This window comes from Lasioglossum baleicum, unplaced genomic scaffold, assembly GCF_051020765.1.
Source record: "Lasioglossum baleicum unplaced genomic scaffold, iyLasBale1 scaffold0676, whole genome shotgun sequence".
NCBI lineage: Eukaryota > Metazoa > Arthropoda > Insecta > Hymenoptera > Halictidae > Lasioglossum > Lasioglossum baleicum.
Window position 1 is genome coordinate 20332 of NW_027469736.1, and position 22199 is coordinate 42530.

Sequence of the window (22199 nt, forward strand, 5' to 3'; positions counted from 1 at the left end):
TCCTGAGTTTGCCTATATCGTTGTTCCACCAACAAACTTCCTTTCGATTAAGCATGGTCGGGTGTGGTTCAAGACTCGTGGCTACAAAGATTTCTTCCAGTGACTGGATATATGCGTCGATATCCTCGGCCGTGGAGATGGTGTACGGGTTTGCGATTTTAGTCATGTATTCGTACATTTCAGTGAATCCTTTGACGTTTAGTTTTTTCATATTTCTTTCTTTTCTTGATTTCTTAGGTTCATTCATCTGGAATTTATGTAGCAGGTATCGATGGTCTGAGGCTGTGTAATCTTCCAGAATGCGGCTGGAGGCTATGGATTCTGACATGTATGTGCCGCATAACATGAAATCAATCAGTGATATGTGGCCATTTCTTTCGAAAGTGTGAGAGCCTTGGCTAATGTTAGGGATTAGGTTGTAACTATTGCATAGCTCCATGATAGCTCCTCCATGGTCATCCAGTGAGGTGGAGCCCCATGCCGGGGATTTGGCATTGAAGTCTCCTGCGATGATGCATTTGTCCACATCAATAGTGCGTATGAAGTTTTCTAGTTGTGAGATATTGTCCTTGTATTCTTCTATGGTTGTGTTGGGGGAGAAATAGCACGAAATAATAGTGTAAGAGTCCAGTTGAATTGCGGCAATGCCCTTACTAGCGAATAGACTTTTAATATTTTGGAATGCTCCATATGTGGATTGGGGGATCCAAATTGAGGCGTGTTTATGTCCGTCACTGTACCAATAAGTGGGAGGAGACCATGGTTCAGAGATTATGACTATGTCGGCTTTGTGTTGGTTGGCTGCTTGTACGACCAGATCCTGTGCCATCTTGCAGTGATTTAAGTTTATTTGCAGGATATTAAAACTTTTCCTTTCTTTATTATTTTCAGGTGGCGTCATTAAGTGGTAAGTATATGTATATAGATCTATAAATAAATAAATAAATGTAGATAGATAGATAGGCAGGTAAGTAGTGTTTAAATATAACCAGGTATAAATAGTTAAGTATAAAATGTATTAAGATTTGTTTTGGTTTGGGCTCTTGTCTGGGCTTTTAACTATTGGTATATCCCCAACCTGAGAGGGGGTTTTCTTGTTCGTTTTTTCTTTAGGTTTCTTTAGTTGTCTGGCTGCCTCCAGAGCCTTGCGATAAATTGGGCATTTCAGACTGCCGTCTCTGTGCCCTTCCACTTGACATAAAATACATTTCTCCGCATTGTTGCATTGGGAGCTCTGGTGATCGTCACTGCCGCATCGACGGCAGAGTTTGGATCTGTCGACCCCCAGGCATGACCTTGCGGTGTGTCCAAAGTCTCTGCACTTGTAGCATTGTGTAATGTCTTCGCGTTCTACGATACGACATAGTCCCCATCCCACTCGGAGGGTTCGACTAGATAGTAGCTTCTCAGCTACCGTTGTCGACGCTATCAGTGTTGCATTCTGTCTTCCAGCAAAAGCTGGTCGTAGCGCCTTGACTGAAATGCTTTCAGCTAGCGTACCAGGTATGGAATTTATAATAGCCTCGCTTATGTCTTCGGCTGTAACATCGCCGTCCAATTGTTTCAGGTGCAGCACCTTTTTATGGGAACTAAACACCGTTGACTTGGCTCCAGTAATTCGATTATTAATTAGGGTGCTGAGGCAGGAGGCTTTGGTAGTGTCACCTTTAATGGATACTAATACCTCACCTTTCTTGTTTGCTTTGACTCCAGCAATAGTGAAGCCTTCTTTGTGGATGTTTATATTGTTTTTTAGGGCCTTTAGTGTCTCGGCATATGTTCTTGTTTCACTGCTAACGAGAACCGTTTCTACGCCACTTTGGGGCTTTTTAGTTTCACCTCTGTATAGATTGCAGTGTATGCTGACGTCGATTTTAGTGTTTAAGAAGATGATCTCTATCATCTTTCTCAGCAGGTACGGATCCAGCGAATCGTACGTGATCGCAATCTTTTGTCTGGCATTTTCTTGTGTTATGTCCTTAAGTTCTTTAAGCGCAGTGAATATGGTTTCCAGGTTAATGGGGCTCTCGTCTTTTGGTCTATCTATCAGATGATAGATAAATTTTTCATCCAGGATCTTTGAGCCTGGGTTACCTTTCTTCCCTGGTAGACATGTGGCAACAACTAGGTACACAACCGAGCCTAAGGAGGGATCTTGATCCTTCATCTCATCTTGGCCTTGATATTTTTCAAGTATTGCCTTGGTAGGACCCTTGTCCACTTTAAAATCAGCGGGTACAAAGCAGGCTATATCTGTGTCTTTCATGCTTAATATGTTAGCATTATTTATGGTGGTACGTTGGAAGACAGATTTGTTCCACCTTCTTTCTTGTAAGGTGCTAAAGTTTTCGTAGTTTATGTCCTTGGTCTTCCAGCTTTCCATCTCGTCAAGGTCTAAGTCTTCGGGATTCCCGGTCTGGGTGCCAATGGTGCGGGTTTCCGTAGCCTTCTTGCATTGTGCTTCGTCTGCTTTTCTTTGAGTAGTTCTGGTATTCGATTCACGGCTGGTCTCCGGTTGCTCTTTGATATTCGAATTTTTGAATGCACGTTGCATTTCATTAAAGGTCTTAATTGTCTTAGTTACCGCTGACTTAACTTCTAGTCTAATACCGTCCCGTCCTTTAACAAGACCGGAGAGGTCTTTGAGTGCGTCTGCCAGAGTTTTGATGTTTGCACTTATGCTGGTGTTGGGTGTCGCTTCCGTGCTGTTAGTAGTCCTTTTCCTCTTCCTTTGTTGTTCTGGTGTGAGGTTATCGTGTTCAAATTCAAATTGAAGAATTTCCATTTCTTCAACTGCTTCAGTTGCGTCTGGTGCAGAGCTCGAGCGCTGTCTTCCTAACGTCGGGCTCTGTCTATTCCTCCCACTTACTCCAACAGACGGTCCACTCGCGACGTTGGAGCTCGTAGGACTTCTCGCAAGGACTCTGCTAGGAGTGAAAGCCTTATTAGGATCCTCTCGCTCGGGTTTATAAGGGGTAGAGGTATAAGGTAGCGGTAGTATAGTTTCTTTAATCGTAATTGATTCAGTGTCCATTTCGATGTTTCCTCCCTCGCGAGTTGTGTCGGAGATCTCGAAAACAGTGTCCTCCAGATATCCTTCAATGTCTTTATTTTTTTTTGGAGATTTTTTGTGTTTGGTTTTTTCTTTGTTATATGGATCCATGTGATTCCCACGAGTGTGGTCGGAAAGCACGGTCACACCTGGTAGAGCCGCCTTACCAGGTGAAGCCCAACTTACTCCGTGGGGCGGGCTGGTACCCCGGAGGTGGCATGCTATTGGTCCGGTGCACCCACCAGACCCACTCCCGGCGCTCCGCGTTCCCGGGAGTAGTCTCCTTCGCCGCATGCCGAAAACTTGGAGTTAAGGACTTTTTATAGAGGTTTATCCTCCTCGCAGGGCCGGCCGGTAAAGGCAAGCCCCCCCGCTCCGGAACCTTCCGGTTTGCGGTCTACGGACCTGAGCCGACATCTTGCGACCCAGTTCCGACCACTCGCTCCGTTAGCACACACCGCAGTGTGCCCCAGGGTCCACCACGAGGAGGTGGAGCGAGAGGGTTTTAGGATACGGACCACCGCCACTGCAGTCATATCCTTCAATGATTCCGAGTCATCATTGAAGAACCCCGTATCCCTCAGACCCCTAACCTAACCTAACCTAACCTAACCTAACCTAACCTAACCCATAGAATGCATCTCCTAACACGTGTTTTGACTAACCTAACCCATAGAATGCATCTCCTAACACGTGTTTTGACTACAGCACTTTGATCCTAGCCATGAGGCTGAGAAGCTTGTTTTTGGTTTTTTGAAATGCGCATGCGCAGGTTTTGTGGGATGCGCATACGCTGGTTTTGTGGGATGCGCAGGTTTTTTGGGATGCGCATGCGCAGGTTTTGTGGGATGCGTATACGCTGGTTTTGTGGGATGCGCAGGTTTTGTGGGATGCGCATGCGCAGGTTTTTTGGGATGGTACGCGTTTCTACTCGACTAGCCTGCGTGATGCATCCTCCCGCACGCGTTTCTACTCGACTAGCCTGCGGTAAGCATCCTCTCGCACGCGTTTCTACTCGACTAGCCTGCGTGATGCATCCTCCCGCACGCGTTTCTACTCGACTAGCCTGCGGTAAGCATCCTCTCGCACGCGTTTCTACTCGACTAGCCTGCGGTAAGCATCCTCTCGCACGTGTTTCTGCTCGACTAGCCTGCGTGATGCATCCTCCCGCACGCGTTTCTACTCGACTAGCCTGCGGTAAGCATCCTCTCGCACGCGTTTCTACTCGACTAGCCTGCGGTAAGCATCCTCTCGCACGTGTTTCTGCTCGACTAGCCTGCGGGATGCATCCTCTCGCACGTGTTTCTGCTCGACTAGCCTGCGGGAGAGAGGCCTTCAGTTGCGCACAATACGATTGCCCACATGCACATTGCGCACATATCATTTGGACACAGCATGATTGGGCACAAGTACAATCAGACACATCTCGATTGCGCACAAGGAGCATCGGACACATCTCGATTGCGCACAAGAAGAATCGGGCACATCTCGATTGCGCACAAATAGAATTGGATTCATCTTTATTGGGCACAGATAAAATTGCACACACGCGAATCGTGCACAAATAGAATTGCTTACTGTAATTTTGAACGCAGATGGAAATGCGGCCGATGGCAGATGGAAATGATGGAAGTGCAAATCTAGGTTTATGTATTCTTGTGAAGGATCTGCCAGATACACCTAGACGAATTAATTTTTGAAGTGTAGAAATTAATGGTTTTTGGTGTGTGCAATAAATTTTAGGTTATAATGTTTTTACTCGAAATATGGTTTCAATAGTGTCTGTATTAAGAGATAAAATTTGTGCAGTTAGTAGTAGATTATTCGATTTTTAATATTAATGTGATTGTGAATTAAAATATTGACAACGAAGAGCGAAGGACTGAAAAATTACACGAATGTATAGAATTGATTTCACAGCTCCCGAATAATTCTGTGTGAAAAAGATAATTTAGATAAGTATTTTTTGCCTATAAAATATAATCATTTTTCTGAGTAATGAATACGATACTTTGTGATTTTTTATATTTTTCTTTTACATGTGGTGTACGAAGCATATCTACTAGCTGAACTATTTTAATTGGAACGCACGGTCATATCCTGATTATTGCAAGGATAATGTTCTCACGGTGAGTAATATGTAGCTTGTGATCTTGAAAACCATTATATTCTTAGATAGAAAGCATTAATAATTGAAGTTTATACGCGACATATATGATCGTGCTTTATACAATCTTTTTTAAACCAGTTAATCAGCGTGTAATGTCACAGCAGCGTTTAGAATGATAACTGTAAAGTTATGTAAATATAAGACATGCAACGGAATTCGTGGATTATTAAATTTTTGAAATTAATGTGATTGCGAATTAAAATAGTGACAACGAAGAGCGAAGGACTGAAAAATTACACGAATATGTAGAATTGCTTTCACAGCTCCGGAATAATTCTGTGTGAAAAAGATAATTTAGATAAGTATTTTTTGCCTATAAAATATAATCATTTTTCTGAGTAATGAATACAATACTTTGTGATTTTTTATATTTTTCTTTTACATGTGGTGTACGAAGCAGAATTACTAGCTGAACTATTTTAATTGGAACACACGGTCAGATCCTGATTATTGCAATGACAATGTTCTAACGGTAAAAAGCATTGATAATTTAACTTTCTATTCTTTGTATGTCTTGAAATATTCATAATATGAAGAATAAATAATAATTATCAGTAGATAAGAAACATTTTTTAATAAATTTTAGTGCAAATTTCATCCCGATATCTCTGATGGTTCAAGAGTTATAGTAAAATGTCAGGATCCAACCTGCTGTGTTCGGTCGTCGTATGTAGGGCTGTGCGAACATCTGCAGAATGCGAGCCAAACTAAGTTCGACTGAGTCGAGCCGAGTCGAGTCGAGTTCTCGCACGAAGCGAACGGTTCGCACGGGACGGATAGTTCGTATCGATGCGAGTACTTCGCATCGATGCGAACTATCCGTCCCGTGCGAACCGTTCGCTTCGTGCGAGAACTCGACTCGACTCGCACAAGCGAGTCTCGACTCGACTCGACTCGAACTCGGCTCGCATTTTGTGAGCCCGCTTGCAGCTCTAGTCGTATGCTGTGTATCGCGCGGTGCAGCATTCAAACAAATTTTTAACAACATTCTTTGTTAGAACTAATTTTACGGAAAGTTTCTATCTTTGTCAGCGATAATATCATCGACCATATTTTCATTTTTATGTTCTTCAGAATCATTTGTTTAGTCAGCGACCACCATTTGTTATTTCATCTGACGCACGCAACGCGTAGCTAACGAATATTACAATACAATATTGTTAGAATCAATTATATTCTAGGTAATGATCGTATTTTCATATTCATTCTATAAAATGTGTAATCGTAATTTTACCGTGTCGTCAATGTTTTACCAATTTTTTTACATATGTTGAATTATGGCTGTTTAAAATTCATTGTATTGCCGATAATATTTTGTTTCTCTCAAAGTAATCATACTGTTAATAGATGGAAAAAATCGCAGGTAAAGTGAAAGGTTCTTTTGTCTTTGTACACAACGATTACGTGTACAATAAAGATCATCGCAGTGAAAATATTTATCGTTGCAACACACGACGCACCACACGATGTTGTGGGGCTGTGATGGTTCTCAGCGATGGGACTATTACGCTATTAAAATCCCACAATCATTCTAAATTGTTTCATACAATCCAGCGGGAGAAAATGAAAAGTGATATGCTTCAACTATGTCGGGAGACATTGATCCCATTAAAAAAAATCTTCGATGACATCTGTAGACAGTAATTATTGTACCATATTTTTGAAAGAAACTTTGAACAATATGAAATAGATTTAAAAATTATCAGAAAACTAAATAAAATTCTTTTTTTGTGTAGGTATCCTATTGCTGCAAGCACATTATCATATAACAGTATAAAAGCTGTACTTTTCCGAGAAAGACAAAAAAGCTATCCACAAGTTGCGCCTAATTTAATCGCCATAAATGACTGCATTGAGACTCATTCTATCATGGATAACATTACTAAAATAGTAATAACGGATGAAGAGGGTAAAGCAGCCATTTTGTTCACTACAGGCACACTTTTGAACGTTCTTGATACCTCCCACTGTATCTATGCTGATGGTATTTTCTCCGTAAGTAGTATACAAGTAAAAGTAAAGTATATATGTAGGGTGTAACAGAGAACATGTGAGAATCAACTCAGGAACTGTAATTGTACTATATTTAAAAACATTGAGAAATATTCATATAAATGTATGTCTATCTGTCTTGATGAGATTTTTCTGTTTTAATTTTGTCTTATCTAATTCCATCTGTGTGTGCATAAGATATTGAAAATGACTATCTTGCCAATTTCCAGAAAACTTGTAGAAGTCTTGTTATGGATCCGGTTACACTCTGAAAGACTCCTGGTGTTTGCCGAATTTGTTGAGAAGCTTATTGTAGTCTGAAGCTTGCGTGAATTCTTGCTTATGAGATATACCGGTTTACTGTGCAGTTTATGGACAGAGAGAGTTTGCTCTTTTTACAAAATCCGTTATATCTCGTAAACAAAGATAGATCAAGCATATGTTTATATGAATTTTTTTCATTGTTTTAGACGTACAATCAGTTTCTGAAGTGGGTCTCACATATTCTGTTACACCTTGTATAATATATGTGTATGTATAGACACATAAGACAAACACACAACATTATGTCAGTGTTTAAAGTGTGTATAGTGTATATTATTATTAATATATAAGGTATTTCTAGGATTTTGTCTACTCTAATATTGCTGTTGTTTTTGCAAATCCAAATGTTTATTACACTGAGAAGTAACTTGTAAAAGAATTAGCAAATTGTGCGATTCGTGTTTTTTCAACTTTTTGAAGTAATCGACGATTTTTCACTAATAAATGAGTATAAATGTGTTGATATTGGAATGCCTCTGTGCCGAAAATTCATGATAATTTGAATGAGGCTATCAAGAAATACACTTGATATGACCTCTATTACTCTCAAGACAAAGAAAATATTTCTATAGAGATTTACTTTATTAATTATGTTCCAAGTCAAATATTTTTCGAGCGACTGCTGACCAGATGTAGCATCCTTATTTCCAGCACGGTATTTCATTACCCTGAACTTACGCTACTTGGACAGGCAAGGACCGCTTCTTGTAAGATAACAAAGATATTGGTCAGACAAGAAAATATTAAATTTATTAGTCCCTCAAATTATTATGAATTGTCTGGTCATTTCAAGATCAACATACGTGTTTAAAATCCATTTTTTTAAATCAGCTACACTAGTAAAAATGTGTCGCTGTTACAAAAAAAATCGTCGATAAACTTTAAAACTTGAAAAAAATTTTCTTGACGGAAAAAAACATGAAAATGAAAACAACTATTGTTTTGTATATTTTGTTATTTGTAAAAGTAATGAAGACATTAAAATGGATGAGATAAACGAAATACCTGGTATTCATATAATATGTAGTATAGACATAATACTGAATGTATATATGTATTATGTATCAACGAATTATATAATAGTTGGACTGTTTTTAATTTCTTAGAAGGAACAGAAAATGTTAAAAAATGTTCTTCCGAAAGTTGTTTCATATGAAGGGGGACATAATGTGATACAAATATTCTTTTAATACGAAATAATGGAAAAGATGTATATATATATATTATATTTTATTTCTATTCAATTCTATACAATTTGCATTTTATTTCTATTCAAGGTTTTACCTCCTAAACCACCAATTGCACAACTTTATATTATTCACATTGTATACATGGATACCGAAGTATAATATACATTACCAAAGTATGTTATTTTAGTTTGTTATACTATAATTATATGATGTGTATAGGCAATGTTGGGCAAATTTTATTTTGATTATCGTACAAAGAATAATGTAAGAATTTATTCCTGAATCACGAGTAACGATATTATTTGGAGAAAAATTATTTATTAGTAACGAATAAATCTGTATCGTAATAAATAAATACTATGTTTTGTTATTCGAAATTAGTTCACGACAAATAGATTTGAAGATTAAAATGCACTCAACACTGACAGATGTTAATAGCACTTTAGGTGAAATATTTTTCGAGTTAACGTTTGATAATTGACGAAGTACCCTAAATTGAGAGAGCATTTACAGGTTATCGTAATGTTTTGTTATGTAATATAGAAATTAGCATTTAGACGTTTGTTTTAAATATCCCATTGTAACATTATTTATTTTGTAATTTTACTACAAGCATAAAAGTGCATATAATTTTTATTCTTTCCCTTTAATACATGGTAACTGCTGCCCTATGACCAGGGTAAAAATTCACATCGTATTGATAGTGGTACCAAATTTAACAGCTTATATTATACTTATGAAAGTTTTGCTTTGAAAGGGAGTGGGTACAATATTTATATTGTGCGAAACATTAACAAAAGCTATGTATATAGCAATATGGAGCAAGATAAAAGAATTAGCTCCAACGCTTCATGAGAATTTGAAGTTTACAATGACTGATTATGAAAGTGCAGCAATGATTGCATTGGAGCAGCAGTTTCCATTGAGCAGTGTAAAAGGCTGCTGGTTCCACTATAATCAGGTTAATATAATTTTATAGGGAATAAATTTACTGCCCATAAAAAGATATAATTTTAAACCAAGTGTACGTTTTACAGGCTTTATTACGAAAATGGCGCCATTTAGGTCTCGCAGATGCACCAACTAAAGTATTGTCAATGGCAATGACATTAGCTTTAGCTCCTGCAGACCTCTTTAAAAAAGGGTTTGCTGAAATTGAAAGAGAATCAGCTTCTTTTACCGCTGAGCATCCTCCAATCAAAATTTTTATCGAATACATACGATCCACGTGGTTGCCAAAAGCAGAAAAAGTTTCAGTATATGATTGTCCCATGAGAACAAACAATACCACCGAGTCTTACAATAATGTTGTTTCATTGAAGTTAGGAAGAGGGAAAAAAAACATATGGATATTTTTGGGTAATTCTTTCATTAATTTTATTTCATTTATACATTTTTATTTGTGTATAAAACAAAATTTAAAAGAACGATTTCTCATCCAAGCCAAGTTAACTGTGTAAACTTTACAGAAACTATAAAGCAACTAATAATGGATGAAGAAATTAAATTAAAAAGACTCAATGAAGGACAATGTGTACGTCGTAAAAGCAACAAGAAAAGTGTAATAAGAGATAATAAGATTGGATTACTACAGAAACATCTTGCTAGTGGAAGGTTTGATTTTGTCCTAAATGTTAAAAAATATAATTATACATAAAAGATATTTACTTATTGGTTTTTAGATTAACTTTGAAAGAGTTTTTATTATCGTTTCATAAAGGTCATAAGATATTAATGTATGGAGATCATGAAGGTAAAGTATGAAAATTGGTGTTAATGTAAACAAAAATAGGGATTGTTCTAATCGCGCATTGTTTTCATTGCACATAAGTTTTTCCCAGAACCGTAATGACCTCAATCAAAATAAACTACCATCCATTTTTACTTCGAACTGTTAACACATTCACGACCGGCGGTTATTAAGTGAGACTTATAGCTATGTACCGCCTATAGCTGAATACCGTAAGGTCACAAACATAGGTCTACGACTACGCTATCGGTATACAGCTACAGAATTTGAAATGTCGTAGGACTAGGTTACCTGTCTTGAATCTATTAATAATTTAAACACGCGGGACTGGTTAAAACAGTGTGTAATGAGGATTCTCATAAAAAAAGTCTTTTAATACTCTTGTCATGATTTACCGAGGTTGCAAAATTTTCAACATTTTACTTATAATAGATAATCTAATTAATATTAAATTAATAATCACTTTAATAAAATATATAAAATATTTTCCTTATTTATAGCGGTACATGTTTGCACTACTCCAGAACCGATTTGTGTTATAAAAAATGAAATTACTGATCAAAATCGAAGTAAGTTAATACTTAAGTGTGGATTTATAGTGGAGCTGCGAGCATCGATGATAGCGGCGCGGTGAAAACAAACCAACATGCGTGACAACATTTCGACACATACTAATGAAAAAGTACATATGTATTTTCATTGTTTTTCTTTTTTTTTCACCGCACAGCTCACCTCGCTGCTCCACTATAAATCCACCCTAAGGCGGTAGACTTGTTTCCAGAATTGCAAGGATGCGGGATGCGCGTTCTCATTTCTCGATAATACAAAGATGGGATTTTAAGTAGTGAAAAGCGCTAGATAAAAGATTAATCTGGGCTGCGATCGCCCTCTATAGTCCTATTTTTACGTTTATGAGGCGTAATTTGCATTATTCGACAAGCATGTAGCTATGAAAATAGCTATGAAATCAGCTACATACGTTAGTTGTATGCTTCCGAATAATGCAAATTACGCCCGCAAATAAAAAAATAGAACTCTTGAGGGCGAGAGCGGCCTAGATCGAGCTATCTAGCGATTTTGTCTACTGAAAACCCCCATTTTTGTATTATCGAGAAATGAGAACGCGAATCCCGCACCCTCGCAATCCAGGAAAAACGAATTTACTCGTTTAAAGACATCTTTAAGACGTCTCATTGTCAGTGCTATCTGGATATAGTTGAGAAACAGAATTTAGTGAAAATTTTATGACAACCGGTAAATCTACAATCTTAATAATTATTTCTTAATAATTATTTTAACAATTCCAGGTGCATATAAAAAATGTACGAAGAAAAGAGTCAACCAAGAATTGGAGGACAAAGGTACAATTTATATGGACTAAACTTAGTATTGCTAGAGAAGAACTCATTTCTCTCTTACTAAATTGTTTTTTTACAGATAATCTGAACGTACGTGGACATGCAGAATTGCTGGGCAAAAAGGCTAAATTCACAAACTTAAAAATGCCACTTGTAATATTGGAAAAACTCAATATTTGAGTTTTTAACACAATTTTTGTCGTTTGGCCATTTTGGATGTACGTTACAAAGAGATCTTCAATATTTACAAAGAGATTCCAATTGACCTTCACAGATGGGTCATTCCACGCGAAAACGGACACATTTTGGAGTAAAATTTCAGATTTTGTTCAAATTTAAATATGGTGATTTTTGATATCTTAACAAAACGTGTTAACCTTTTTTCATTGAGTCATAAGTTTAGAATTATCAAAGCGATGAAAATGGGTTTTTGGGAACTTGTAGTGAAATCATAAGAGTATCTACTAAAAATGTTTTTTTCACCATTTCTTTTGCTATCATTTTAAACATATTCCGAATTTTCAATAGACCCGTGTCCCCTTTACGGACCTCTATTAAAAAAGATATACTGCCTCAGACAGCCAAACACAGTGGGCTGGATCGTGACATTTTACTATAACTGCTGAACCATAAAAGATATCGAGATAAAATTTGCACTAAAATTCATTATAAAATGATTTTTATGCGTTGATAATTCTTGTAATAAATATATATATAATATTGTTCGGATTCCTTCGTAAGCAAAAACACAAGGTTGATTCGTCTAAAAATATAGAGATTTATTATTAATTACACAATAAATAATTCTTACATACTTGCCACGTGTCACACTAACCTAAAAATATAGAGAATCAACAATTAAATGTTTGTGCTTCCCTATATTCTCTCAACATACGAACTTCTTTATAGAAACCTGCACTTGTAGACTTCTGAATTGAAATATTTCATTAATTCCTTTCTCACGAATTATCAAGGTAATTAATTTTTAAATTAATCAATTGAATTGTCACTCTGTCTATCTGAATCTCTGTTTACTTTATCCTCTCTAGTCCTGACCTCTCTCGAGCATCTACGCAACTCACCAGCCTATACACAAAGCTTACATCTCCCCTCCACAAGACGTTTAATTTTCATCCGAAGATGCAAATTTAGCGTTATTTTTACCATACATCAGTCGACACAGGTGTGAGCTTTGTTATATGATACAAACCAAGTGATCTTTTTTTATGACCAGTGTTTATTTTATAAATTGAATTTGATACTTTCTCCAATATTTCAAAGGGGCCTATCCTGATTTCATCCATTTTTTTCCTGTTTAATTTATTTCCATTAACCACGTAAACTAAATCTCCTTTTTTGAAATTATACTGTGTTCTGTTTTTATCAAATATAGACTTGTTATAGTCATGGGATTTTTTTGTTTTGAGCAGTGCTATTCTTCTATCTTGTTCCAAACTTCTTGTATTTTTATTTTTCCCTTTTAATTCAGGTGGTAGCAAGTCAGTAGATTCTCCACTTAGCAGGTATTTTGGTGAAAATCCTGTAATTGTGTGATTTGTTTCGTTGTATTTTTTTGTACATTCTTCTGCTATTTTGGACCATGCTGATTTTTTTTCTTTCTCATTCAGTTTACAGCGTATTCTAGTCACCAACGTCTGATTTAATCTTTCGTTTAGGCCGTTAGAGAAAGGTGCATCTTCGGCTGTAAAAACCAGTTGTATATTTCGATTTTCGAGATAATTTTTGAATTCGCTTGAATTTAAGGCCGGATATTGATCTGAGAGCAGTATTTCAATCGTGTTATCTTTCGAAACCTTCTCAATCAGTTTTATGAAGTCTTGAGCGTTTTGATTTTTCGAGCATGAGCTGTATGTAAATCTCGTAAAATGGTCTACTAATAGATGTAGATATTTCTTCGTTGATCTTCGACCCCCAAATCCACCAACTGTGTCCACAGACATTATTTGGAAGGGTTTCTCGGCTGGACCTAATTGTGACATTAGACCATATTTTCTGTTTGCTCTTGTTTTATTTTTTATGCAGACTTCACAGTTTTTACATATTATTTTGATGTTTTTCATTATATTCTGTGCCGTGTAAAAAGGTTTTACCTTAGCTTCCATCTGATTTATTCCTATGTGGCAGTAGTTTTCGTGAATTTTCTTCAGCACAATTTTACTATATTCTTCACTTAGTATTATTTTTTTTCTTTTTCTTTTATCTTCTTTGTAGTAGATCCCATCTTCCATAGTAAATCTTGCATTCTCTCTTAACTGTTTGTTTTGTGCTTGATCACTTTTTATATCTTCTAGACTAATAATATTTACAGTCTTCAGGGTATCTTCGTTATTTTCGTGATTTTCAAAAACTGGATGTCTGCTGAGGCAGTCTGCTTCTATATTCGTTTTTCCTGGATTGTATTTTATTGTAAAGTTGTATTGGGACAGATAGTGAGTCATATCCCCTAATTCATCATCTGTTCGATTTTTAACATTTAACTTTTCTAGCGGTTTATGATCTGTATATACCGTGAAGGAGTTTCCCAGTAACCAATGTTGCCAGAATTTCAGACTTTCTTTTATGGCTAAGCATTCTAAAAAGATGGCTTTCTTCTTTTTTTGAGATTCATTTAGCTTTTTTGAAAAGTAGGCTACAGGTTTCAGATCTCCATTTAATTGGGTTTGTTTTAAAACCGCTCCTAAACCGTGTATGCTGGCATCCGTATAAATGACTGTCGGTAATTTCGGGTCAAAAATTGCAAGATTTGGTCTAGAACAAAGATGATTTTTGATTATTTCAAATGCTTCTTGGCATTCATTTGACCAGTAAAATTTTGTATCTTTACGGAGTAGATTGTGTAGCGGCTCAAGTATTATTGTGACATTTGGAATATACTTTCCATGAAAATTAATTTTCCCTAAAAACTGTCTTACGTGTTTTTTGTTTTGTGGAGTTGGAAATTCTCTTATTGATTTTAAGTTATCTTTTAGAGGTGTAATTGTATTATCTTTTATTACGTGTCCTAAGTATTTCACTGAATTCGCTGCAAATTTGCACTTTGTGAATTTTAGTCTAAGTCCTTCTTTTTTGATAGCGTCTAGCAATCTTTTAATATGTACTATATGCTCAGCAAATGTTCTTGAGAAAATTAATATGTCATCGATATAGTTTACTGCAAATCCAGATAGACCATATTTTTTTATAATACCTTTTAAAATACGTTGAAAAATTGCTGGAGACGTCTTTAGGCCAAAAGGAAGACACGTCCATTGATACTGTCCTTCTTGCGTCACAAATCCTGTTTTTGGTCTATCTCCAATTCTTAGAGGTATGGACCAAAAGGCTGAATTTATGTCCAGAGTTGTAAAATATTTACAGTCAACGGTCTCAGTCATCAGGTCTTCTATCAAGGGAAATGGTTGAGATTGAGGAACTATTATCTTATTTAATTCTCTAAAGTCTATACATAAACGACTTCTTTTCCCTTCATCTCTTTTAAAGGCTAGTGTCACTGGTGCTGCAAAAGGACTATATGACTCCTCAATCAAATTATGTTTTAATAGTTCCGCGATCTGTTTTTCTATCTCAATTCTATCTGTGATTGAACATCTGTATGGTCTTTTATAGCAATATTTCTCCGTTTGTAGGTCAATGAATGCTTCATAATTTTTTACTTTGCCTACGTCATATTTATCTTTGGCGAAAATCTGTTTATATTCATTTATTAGGTCGTTTATTTCTTCTCTTTGATCTGGATCTAAGTGTTTCGTGTCAGTGATAAATTGGTTTGTGTCTATTCCTTCATTGAAATTTACTTCATATTCTTGAATTAATTTTCCTGTGTCCTGTTCTTTTTTTTTTCTCTTTCATATTTTCTTTTAGCTTTTTTATATTTAAGTTTTCATCATGGGTCAATCCAAAATTCTTTATTGTGTCTAGACCCAATATCATGTCATTATCGAAATCTTTACTTTCCAATATAAATACATTTATATTTTTCTCTTCGTCCAGTATTCTTGCTTTTAGGGTTATCAATCCATCAGTTTTTCCCCTGCCATTAATCGATTTTAACGTGCTGCTTTGTTGGTCTTTTTCTCTGTTTTTTAATTTTATTAATTTGGAATTTATCACGGTCACATTTGAACCAGGATCATAAATTGCTTTAACTTTCAATGCGTTGTTTAATAGAACGTCAATTTTGATTAATGGCGGAAAATTCAGTTTTTTTTATCCTCTGTGTTAAGTTCAACTTCTAATATTGAATTTGTAGATATATTTCTATTTTGAGTTCTATTTCTTTCTGCTTTGTACCAGCATAGATTTTCTGGGTGGTATCGGTTATTCTTACCTTTTTCTTCACAGATCTTGCATGGTTTTTTATCACTACTTCTTGTTTCTGGTTTTGTAATTCTTCTTGCATCTTTGTTATCCTCTATAATCCTTCTATTCGTTGTCTTCTCGTATCTTCTTAATTCATTGAATAAGTCTTCTGAGTTTTCTAAATCTTCTCTATCGATTTTGTCTCTCACAAACGCCGGTAATCCTGCAGCAATCAGATTTATTAAAGTTATTTTATCTATTTCTTTGTTTGTTTCTAACAATAGACGTTCTTTTCTTAAAGCATAATCTAAAAGTGAGCCATTCAGAAATCTGTAATTTATCGCATGCATTACCGGTGACCATCCTTTATCTGCAAAGGTTCCTAAGAAATTTTCTCTCCAGATTTTCCATTCCGAATTTAGTGTATTTCTTATTAACATAGAACTATGCCAGTCTCTGCAATTATCTTCTAGAAACAATCTTAAAATTTCAATTTTTTCGACGTCTTTTGTAATATTTAATCTGTCACATTCGCTCTCGTATATCGATAACCATAGATTTACACTAACGTTCTTACCATTGAATTTCTCAATTACAAATTTTTCGGAGATTTTACTTAAGTTTCGATTCTTCAGAGTTTGATTATCCTCTTTATGTTCAGAAAACTTTTCCAAAATCCGTAGTAAGTTTTCGTCTATTTTTGTTGTTTGAGCCGTGATTTGTTGTTTTTGGGATATTTGACTTTCTTTTAATAGATAGTCTCCTATTGCCATATTTCCGCTTTCGTCTTTATATTTACTTAATACTTCTTCACTTAAATTAAACCATACATTTCGTGTATGTCCGCGCTTCTTGAGGGTCGTTATAACTTTTTTAAACTCGGGCAGAGCTGTGAGCTCTGCATGATGTTTTAGCGGCCACAAGTTACTTGGGATCTGAAATTTTATTTCTTTTTCATTTGTTATTGATGTAATGGCTATAACGTTTGATTTTTGGTCTTCCGCTGGAACGACTTCAAACTGGAATTTTAACCTCTCCATAATATTGTGTATTCGACGTCTTTTCTCGTGCGCGTTTCTTGGCCAAACGTGATAATTGTTGATTTATAATATTGTTCGGATTCCTTCGTAAGCAAAAACACAAGGTTGATTCGTCTAAAAATATAGAGATTTATTATTAATTACACAATAAATAATTCTTACATACTTGCCACGTGTCACACTAACCTAAAAATATAGAGAATCAACAATTAAATGTTTGTGCTTCCCTATATTCTCTCAACATACGAACTTCTTTATAGAAACCTGCACTTGTAGACTTCTGAATTGAAATATTTCATTAATTCCTTTCTCACGAATTATCAAGGTAATTAATTTTTAAATTAATCAATTGAATTGTCACTCTGTCTATCTGAATCTCTGTTTACTTTATCCTCTCTAGTCCTGACCTCTCTCGAGCATCTACGCAACTCACCAGCCTATACACAAAGCTTACATATACTTTTTGTAATCATTTTTAATTAATTGTTCAAATTTTGTTGTCTTAAAATGGAATTTAAAATTGTTAATGTGTTACTTATTCAGTATTTTTTCAGATAATTTAAATCAGCCAATGTCTTTGGTTATAAACTCTGTATTTCTTGAAGTATTCATAATATGAAAAATAAATGTCAAGAAATACAGAGAAATTTATAACCAAAGATATCAATGTATCTGGTTAATTTATAACCAAAGAGTAACAAATGTACAATTTTTAATTTTATTTTAAAACAACAAATTTGGTCTGCTATGAAAACACGTTATTTGTTTAAAACAATTGCAAAAGAAATGGTGAAAAAACATTTTTAGTAGATACTCTTGTGTTTTCACTACAATGAATACTGGGATAGTTTTATACTTATGACTCAATGACAAAAAGATAACACGTTTGTTTACACGTGTGTAAAATCAACAATTTTTAAGACATCGAAAAATCCTTTGAGATTCGTTCATAGATCACTAAAGACTACACATATTTAAAGAACAAAATCCGAAATTTTACTCCAAAATGTATTCGTTTTCGCGTGGAATGTGTGACCCAGATATGTTATAACCGTATTTCTATTATTCTAAGATATATATATATATATATATATATATATATATATATAGTGTTGATGTTTTCTGAGCATACTTATATTTCTGGTTCACGAAGTGTCACGTACATCGTAAAGCTGACATTGCATACAGGGCATCGTTTGCAATCACATTGGCTGATACAAGTTATACAACAAGCAAGATGACCGCAAGGCACACAAACTTCTGTTGCTTTGTTAATAAAACAGATTATGCAAAATCCTGATTTGTGGTTATTACTATCTTCTTGATCATTAGTATCTCCTTTTTCACATTCCCAAAAACTATCATTAAGTATTTCAACAATATAATCGCCTAAAAAATATATGTTCAATTAATTATCCGTACTGCTTGGTTATATGAAAAATTTGATTTTTCGATACACCTCGGTCACAATTGGTGATAATTGACACCACTTATTATATTAATAATAACGATTTAGAAAAGTTGAGATTAATATGTGGATTGGAGATAACCTGCTGACACTGTCCCGTCCTGTATTGTCGAGGAATTCGATGATGCTGAAGTCGTACCTGGTAACGTTTTTGCATGCATCCATTCTAGTTTATCTTTAACAACAAATTATATACGGAGAGAACATTATAATATATATAATATCTACAATCGATAATACGTACTACATAATATAAAATTAATTTATTTACCGGTTTCTGTAGGATTATAAGTTGTTTTGGCAAAAGAGTTAGCATCAGCAATTTCGTCATTAATATCTTCATCTGTACAAAAAGTATTTTAATTCTATGAGGTAGCTTTAAAATTATCAATATATATTTACCTGCCAATGCACTGATTTGATTGATTTTAAAAATTGTGTCTTTATGATGAAATATATTTAAAAACTCCTCTAGAGATAATCTACAAAATCATATAAATTTATAAACATATATACAATAAAAATAATTATAAATAGAAAGAATGTTAACCTTCCAGTATCAAATTCAGCTTGAGCTTTAGCAATTTTTTTCCTTCGACTAATATTTTCACGAGTACGTGGTTTTCGAGACGCTACACCATTTTGTAGAAGATTCAAATCTAATTCTTGATCCATAAGCAAATCTCTTATTTTTTCTAAAATTTAATAACATTTAACTACATACTGCCGCATATTTAGAGTAACATGACAATGATGTAAGTATATAGTTATTAAATTATAAATAAATTGATTGCAAAAAATTAAATAATACTATACCTAGAAATGCCCAAACGTTTATGTTCTGTTTTCCTAATTTTTGACCAGCAACATTATGGAAAGACTCTGCAATATTGTTAGTGCGCACCGGACGATTGTATACGCTTACTTGCGATGCCATTTTTAACCAATTAATTCGCATGTAAGTCATAAATAAAAGAACATTGGGGAAATTACTTGCTATGTTGTCTGCCTCTTTTTGTATAATTAATAAGGCTTCTTGAAATTTTGTTTCAGGTACTAAAGCCAAAGACATTGACATACGCAGAACAGTATTAGGTACATTAGTCAAACCAAGTTTGCGCCACTTTCGCAGAATAGCCTGCGATATATCGTACATATATGTATGACAAAAAATGTAGCTTTCTATACATAGACAAAATTGTAATTTATATGATAATATATAACTTCAAACAGTATCACCAACCTGACAATAGTGAAACCAGCTACCATGTATATGCGCATTAGGGAATAACTCATTTAGAGTTGTAACAGCAGCTGCTTCATAATCACTCATTATGAATCTTATATTATTTGGTAATTCGGGTATTAAAGTAAATATTTGTTTCCATATGGCAGTATACATCGCAGCCGTCCGTGTTTCGCACAGTACAAGTATAGTTGCAATACCCTGCAGAGAAGCAATTCTTTATGTTTGTGAAGGAGCATTGGATACAATTTAAGAAGTAAATCCAATATAAATTATGTTTTACATTATCCATGTAGCGTATATGGATGGTGTAGAGCTGTCCCATGTGTGGCTTCTTGGGTAAAACCTAAAATTACAGACGACTATTATTATCTACTATTATTATTATTATCTATTATTATCATATATACTGTGACGTTGCAACGTTTGCGACGTCCCTTCTCCGTTAATTCCGCGCATATTTTCGAGAGCGATAAAGGACCGGACCGCCCTCTAACGGGACACGTACCGAGACAGGATTCGAGAGCGCTCCTTTAAGAGACCCCGATATTATCGAGGACCTCCTAATGACATCTGTCGCGCGTGCCGAGAACGGCAAGTTTCAGGGCCGTATATGGAACGCGCAGAAGGAACCACCGACCGCCCGAATTGTCACGGGAAATGAACAATCGCCCCAAGGCCAGGAAGCGCCCGACGGAAAAGCGAATGGCCGTTTCGAGAAATTAGAGCTTGGTGCGAGGACACTCGGCAAGCAAACCGGAGGCGCCGCCAGGACAGTAGCTCTCTTAAACATCTCGTCCAAGGTGACGGACTGGAAGACCTGACGCCGTCTCGTCCCGTCAAGGGAGAGCTACCCCGGGGTCGGTGCCCTCGTAGCCAAGAAGAGGAAGCCCCTCCGCTGGTCAAGTCGAGCGATAGGCTCCTTGACCAATTTCGTGATTGCCCGGGGCCCTAGGGCGCGAAGAGGGAACGCTCCTGTGCCGTAGAGTTACGCCGTGGAAACACGCCATAGGCAATTCGGAAAAGCGGTCGAGTGGGGGGAACCGAGTTCGATCCGCTAGATTGCCGAAAATCGATGGATCACTGTCGCGCTGGCTCTCGTTATCGCATGTCGTGCGCTCTGCACTCGCGTTGCGAACTAATTGTAACTTAGCGTCGGGAAACCGAGAAGTGCCCGTTGGAGGTTTTCGTGGTGTCTAAGATGAAGTCCACCTACGCTCCGGCCGTGCCTCACGCTCTATCGAGAGCAGTTCCGAAAAAGGGCATCGAAAACGAGAAACGGTAAGCCGCACTTGTGATCCATTCGGTAGTTCGTTGCGCGACGGCTCGACCTTCGTCGCGAGAGGACGAATGCTTCCCATTCCGTCCTCGATAATTCGCTCGCGTTCGTTTCGGGAATGCTTTGAGATTTCGAGATTATTTTGAGAGTTTTCGTCTTTAAATTACGTGCGAAAGAGTGTCCTAAGGGGAGTCGCGTTTCGTGCGAGTGATCTTTTCGGTCTCTTCGCGTTTCTCGAATCCTGTGTCTCTCGCCGAACATCGTAGGGTTTTCGTCGGCGTTCGATCGCGTAATCGTTAGCGTACGCGTCGGGGCGAATCACGGGCGGAAGTCATCGCGACAGTCTCGCAGTTCGCCAATCATCTGCGCCTCGCGTTTCCGAAGTTCGTTGCGCACGAAACCCCGGTAATTGTCAGCGGTATCGTGCGAGCAAAATCGGTAAGACAACCGCGCGGCGAACGACCACCTTCTCGCTATCTTGTATGAAGAGCGCGGGCTCTCGGGTCGCGGTCACGTGGCCGCAGATTTTGTAATTTAACGACTGCTACAATAAATAGCTCGAGACCATATCGTAGTCGAATTACTCGATTCCCTGTGAGATCCGTCCTGCCGAGAGGGCTGTCCTAGTCATCCCGTGTTCGAACCATCTGGCCCCGTCGCGACGTCGTTTTCGATCCGCGTGTCTCGAAGATTCGACTCTCGACCTCGGCTTCTCCGAGCTCGAGCCTTGTTCTGCGTTCCGTGTGGCATCCTTGCGGTGCCTGGCGCCCGAACCTTTCGTTTGTCGTGAGGAAATCGTCGAATCCTCGAGTCTCGTTTGTCTCGGGCGGACCGCGTGTACTCGGCTTGCCCGCGGCCTGGTCTCAGCGCCTGCAAGGCCCGAAGTTGACCGGCTTCCGCGAGTCAAACCGCTCGTCGGAAAAAGGTTAACGTGACAATACACAGTAAGTTTACTTTGAAAAGTCTGATATTCTTGATATAAACATTTAAGTTAAATAGCTTCTGTAATA

The 22199-nt window shown here is 36.8% G+C and overlaps 2 protein-coding genes across 10 annotated transcripts; one reads left to right on the plus strand and one right to left on the minus strand.

The window, feature by feature from the left end:
* Window positions 1-6170: 6170 nt before the first annotated feature.
* Window positions 6171-18501, plus strand: LOC143220293 (uncharacterized). Of its 9 annotated transcripts, XM_076445957.1 has the most exons (10): window positions 6171-6862; window positions 6959-7217; window positions 9486-9689; window positions 9766-10087; window positions 10198-10342; window positions 10411-10481; window positions 10979-11047; window positions 11786-11839; window positions 11916-12054; window positions 18350-18501. In XM_076445957.1, the coding sequence occupies exons 1-9, from the start codon at window positions 6570-6572 to the stop codon at window positions 12014-12016; spliced, it is 1518 nt and encodes a 505-aa protein (XP_076302072.1). In that variant the 5' UTR covers window positions 6171-6569; the 3' UTR covers window positions 12017-12054; window positions 18350-18501. The 9 variants fall into 9 exon arrangements, 6 of the variants coding, with proteins under 6 accessions (XP_076302072.1, XP_076302071.1, XP_076302073.1 ...); XM_076445956.1 differs by lacking the exon at window positions 18350-18501 and having other exon boundaries at window positions 11916-12539; XR_013011615.1 differs by lacking the exons at window positions 10411-10481; window positions 18350-18501 and having other exon boundaries at window positions 11916-12002.
* On the minus strand, window positions 18307-19528 carry LOC143220294 (uncharacterized). The gene is made up of 5 exons (XM_076445963.1): window positions 19215-19528; window positions 19067-19146; window positions 18936-19007; window positions 18747-18839; window positions 18307-18585 (listed from the first exon to the last, which is right to left on the minus strand). Exons 1-5 carry the CDS (start codon window positions 19337-19339, stop codon window positions 18329-18331), a joined length of 627 nt encoding a protein of 208 aa, XP_076302078.1. The 5' UTR covers window positions 19340-19528; the 3' UTR covers window positions 18307-18328.
* Window positions 19529-22199: the final 2671 nt, after the last annotated feature.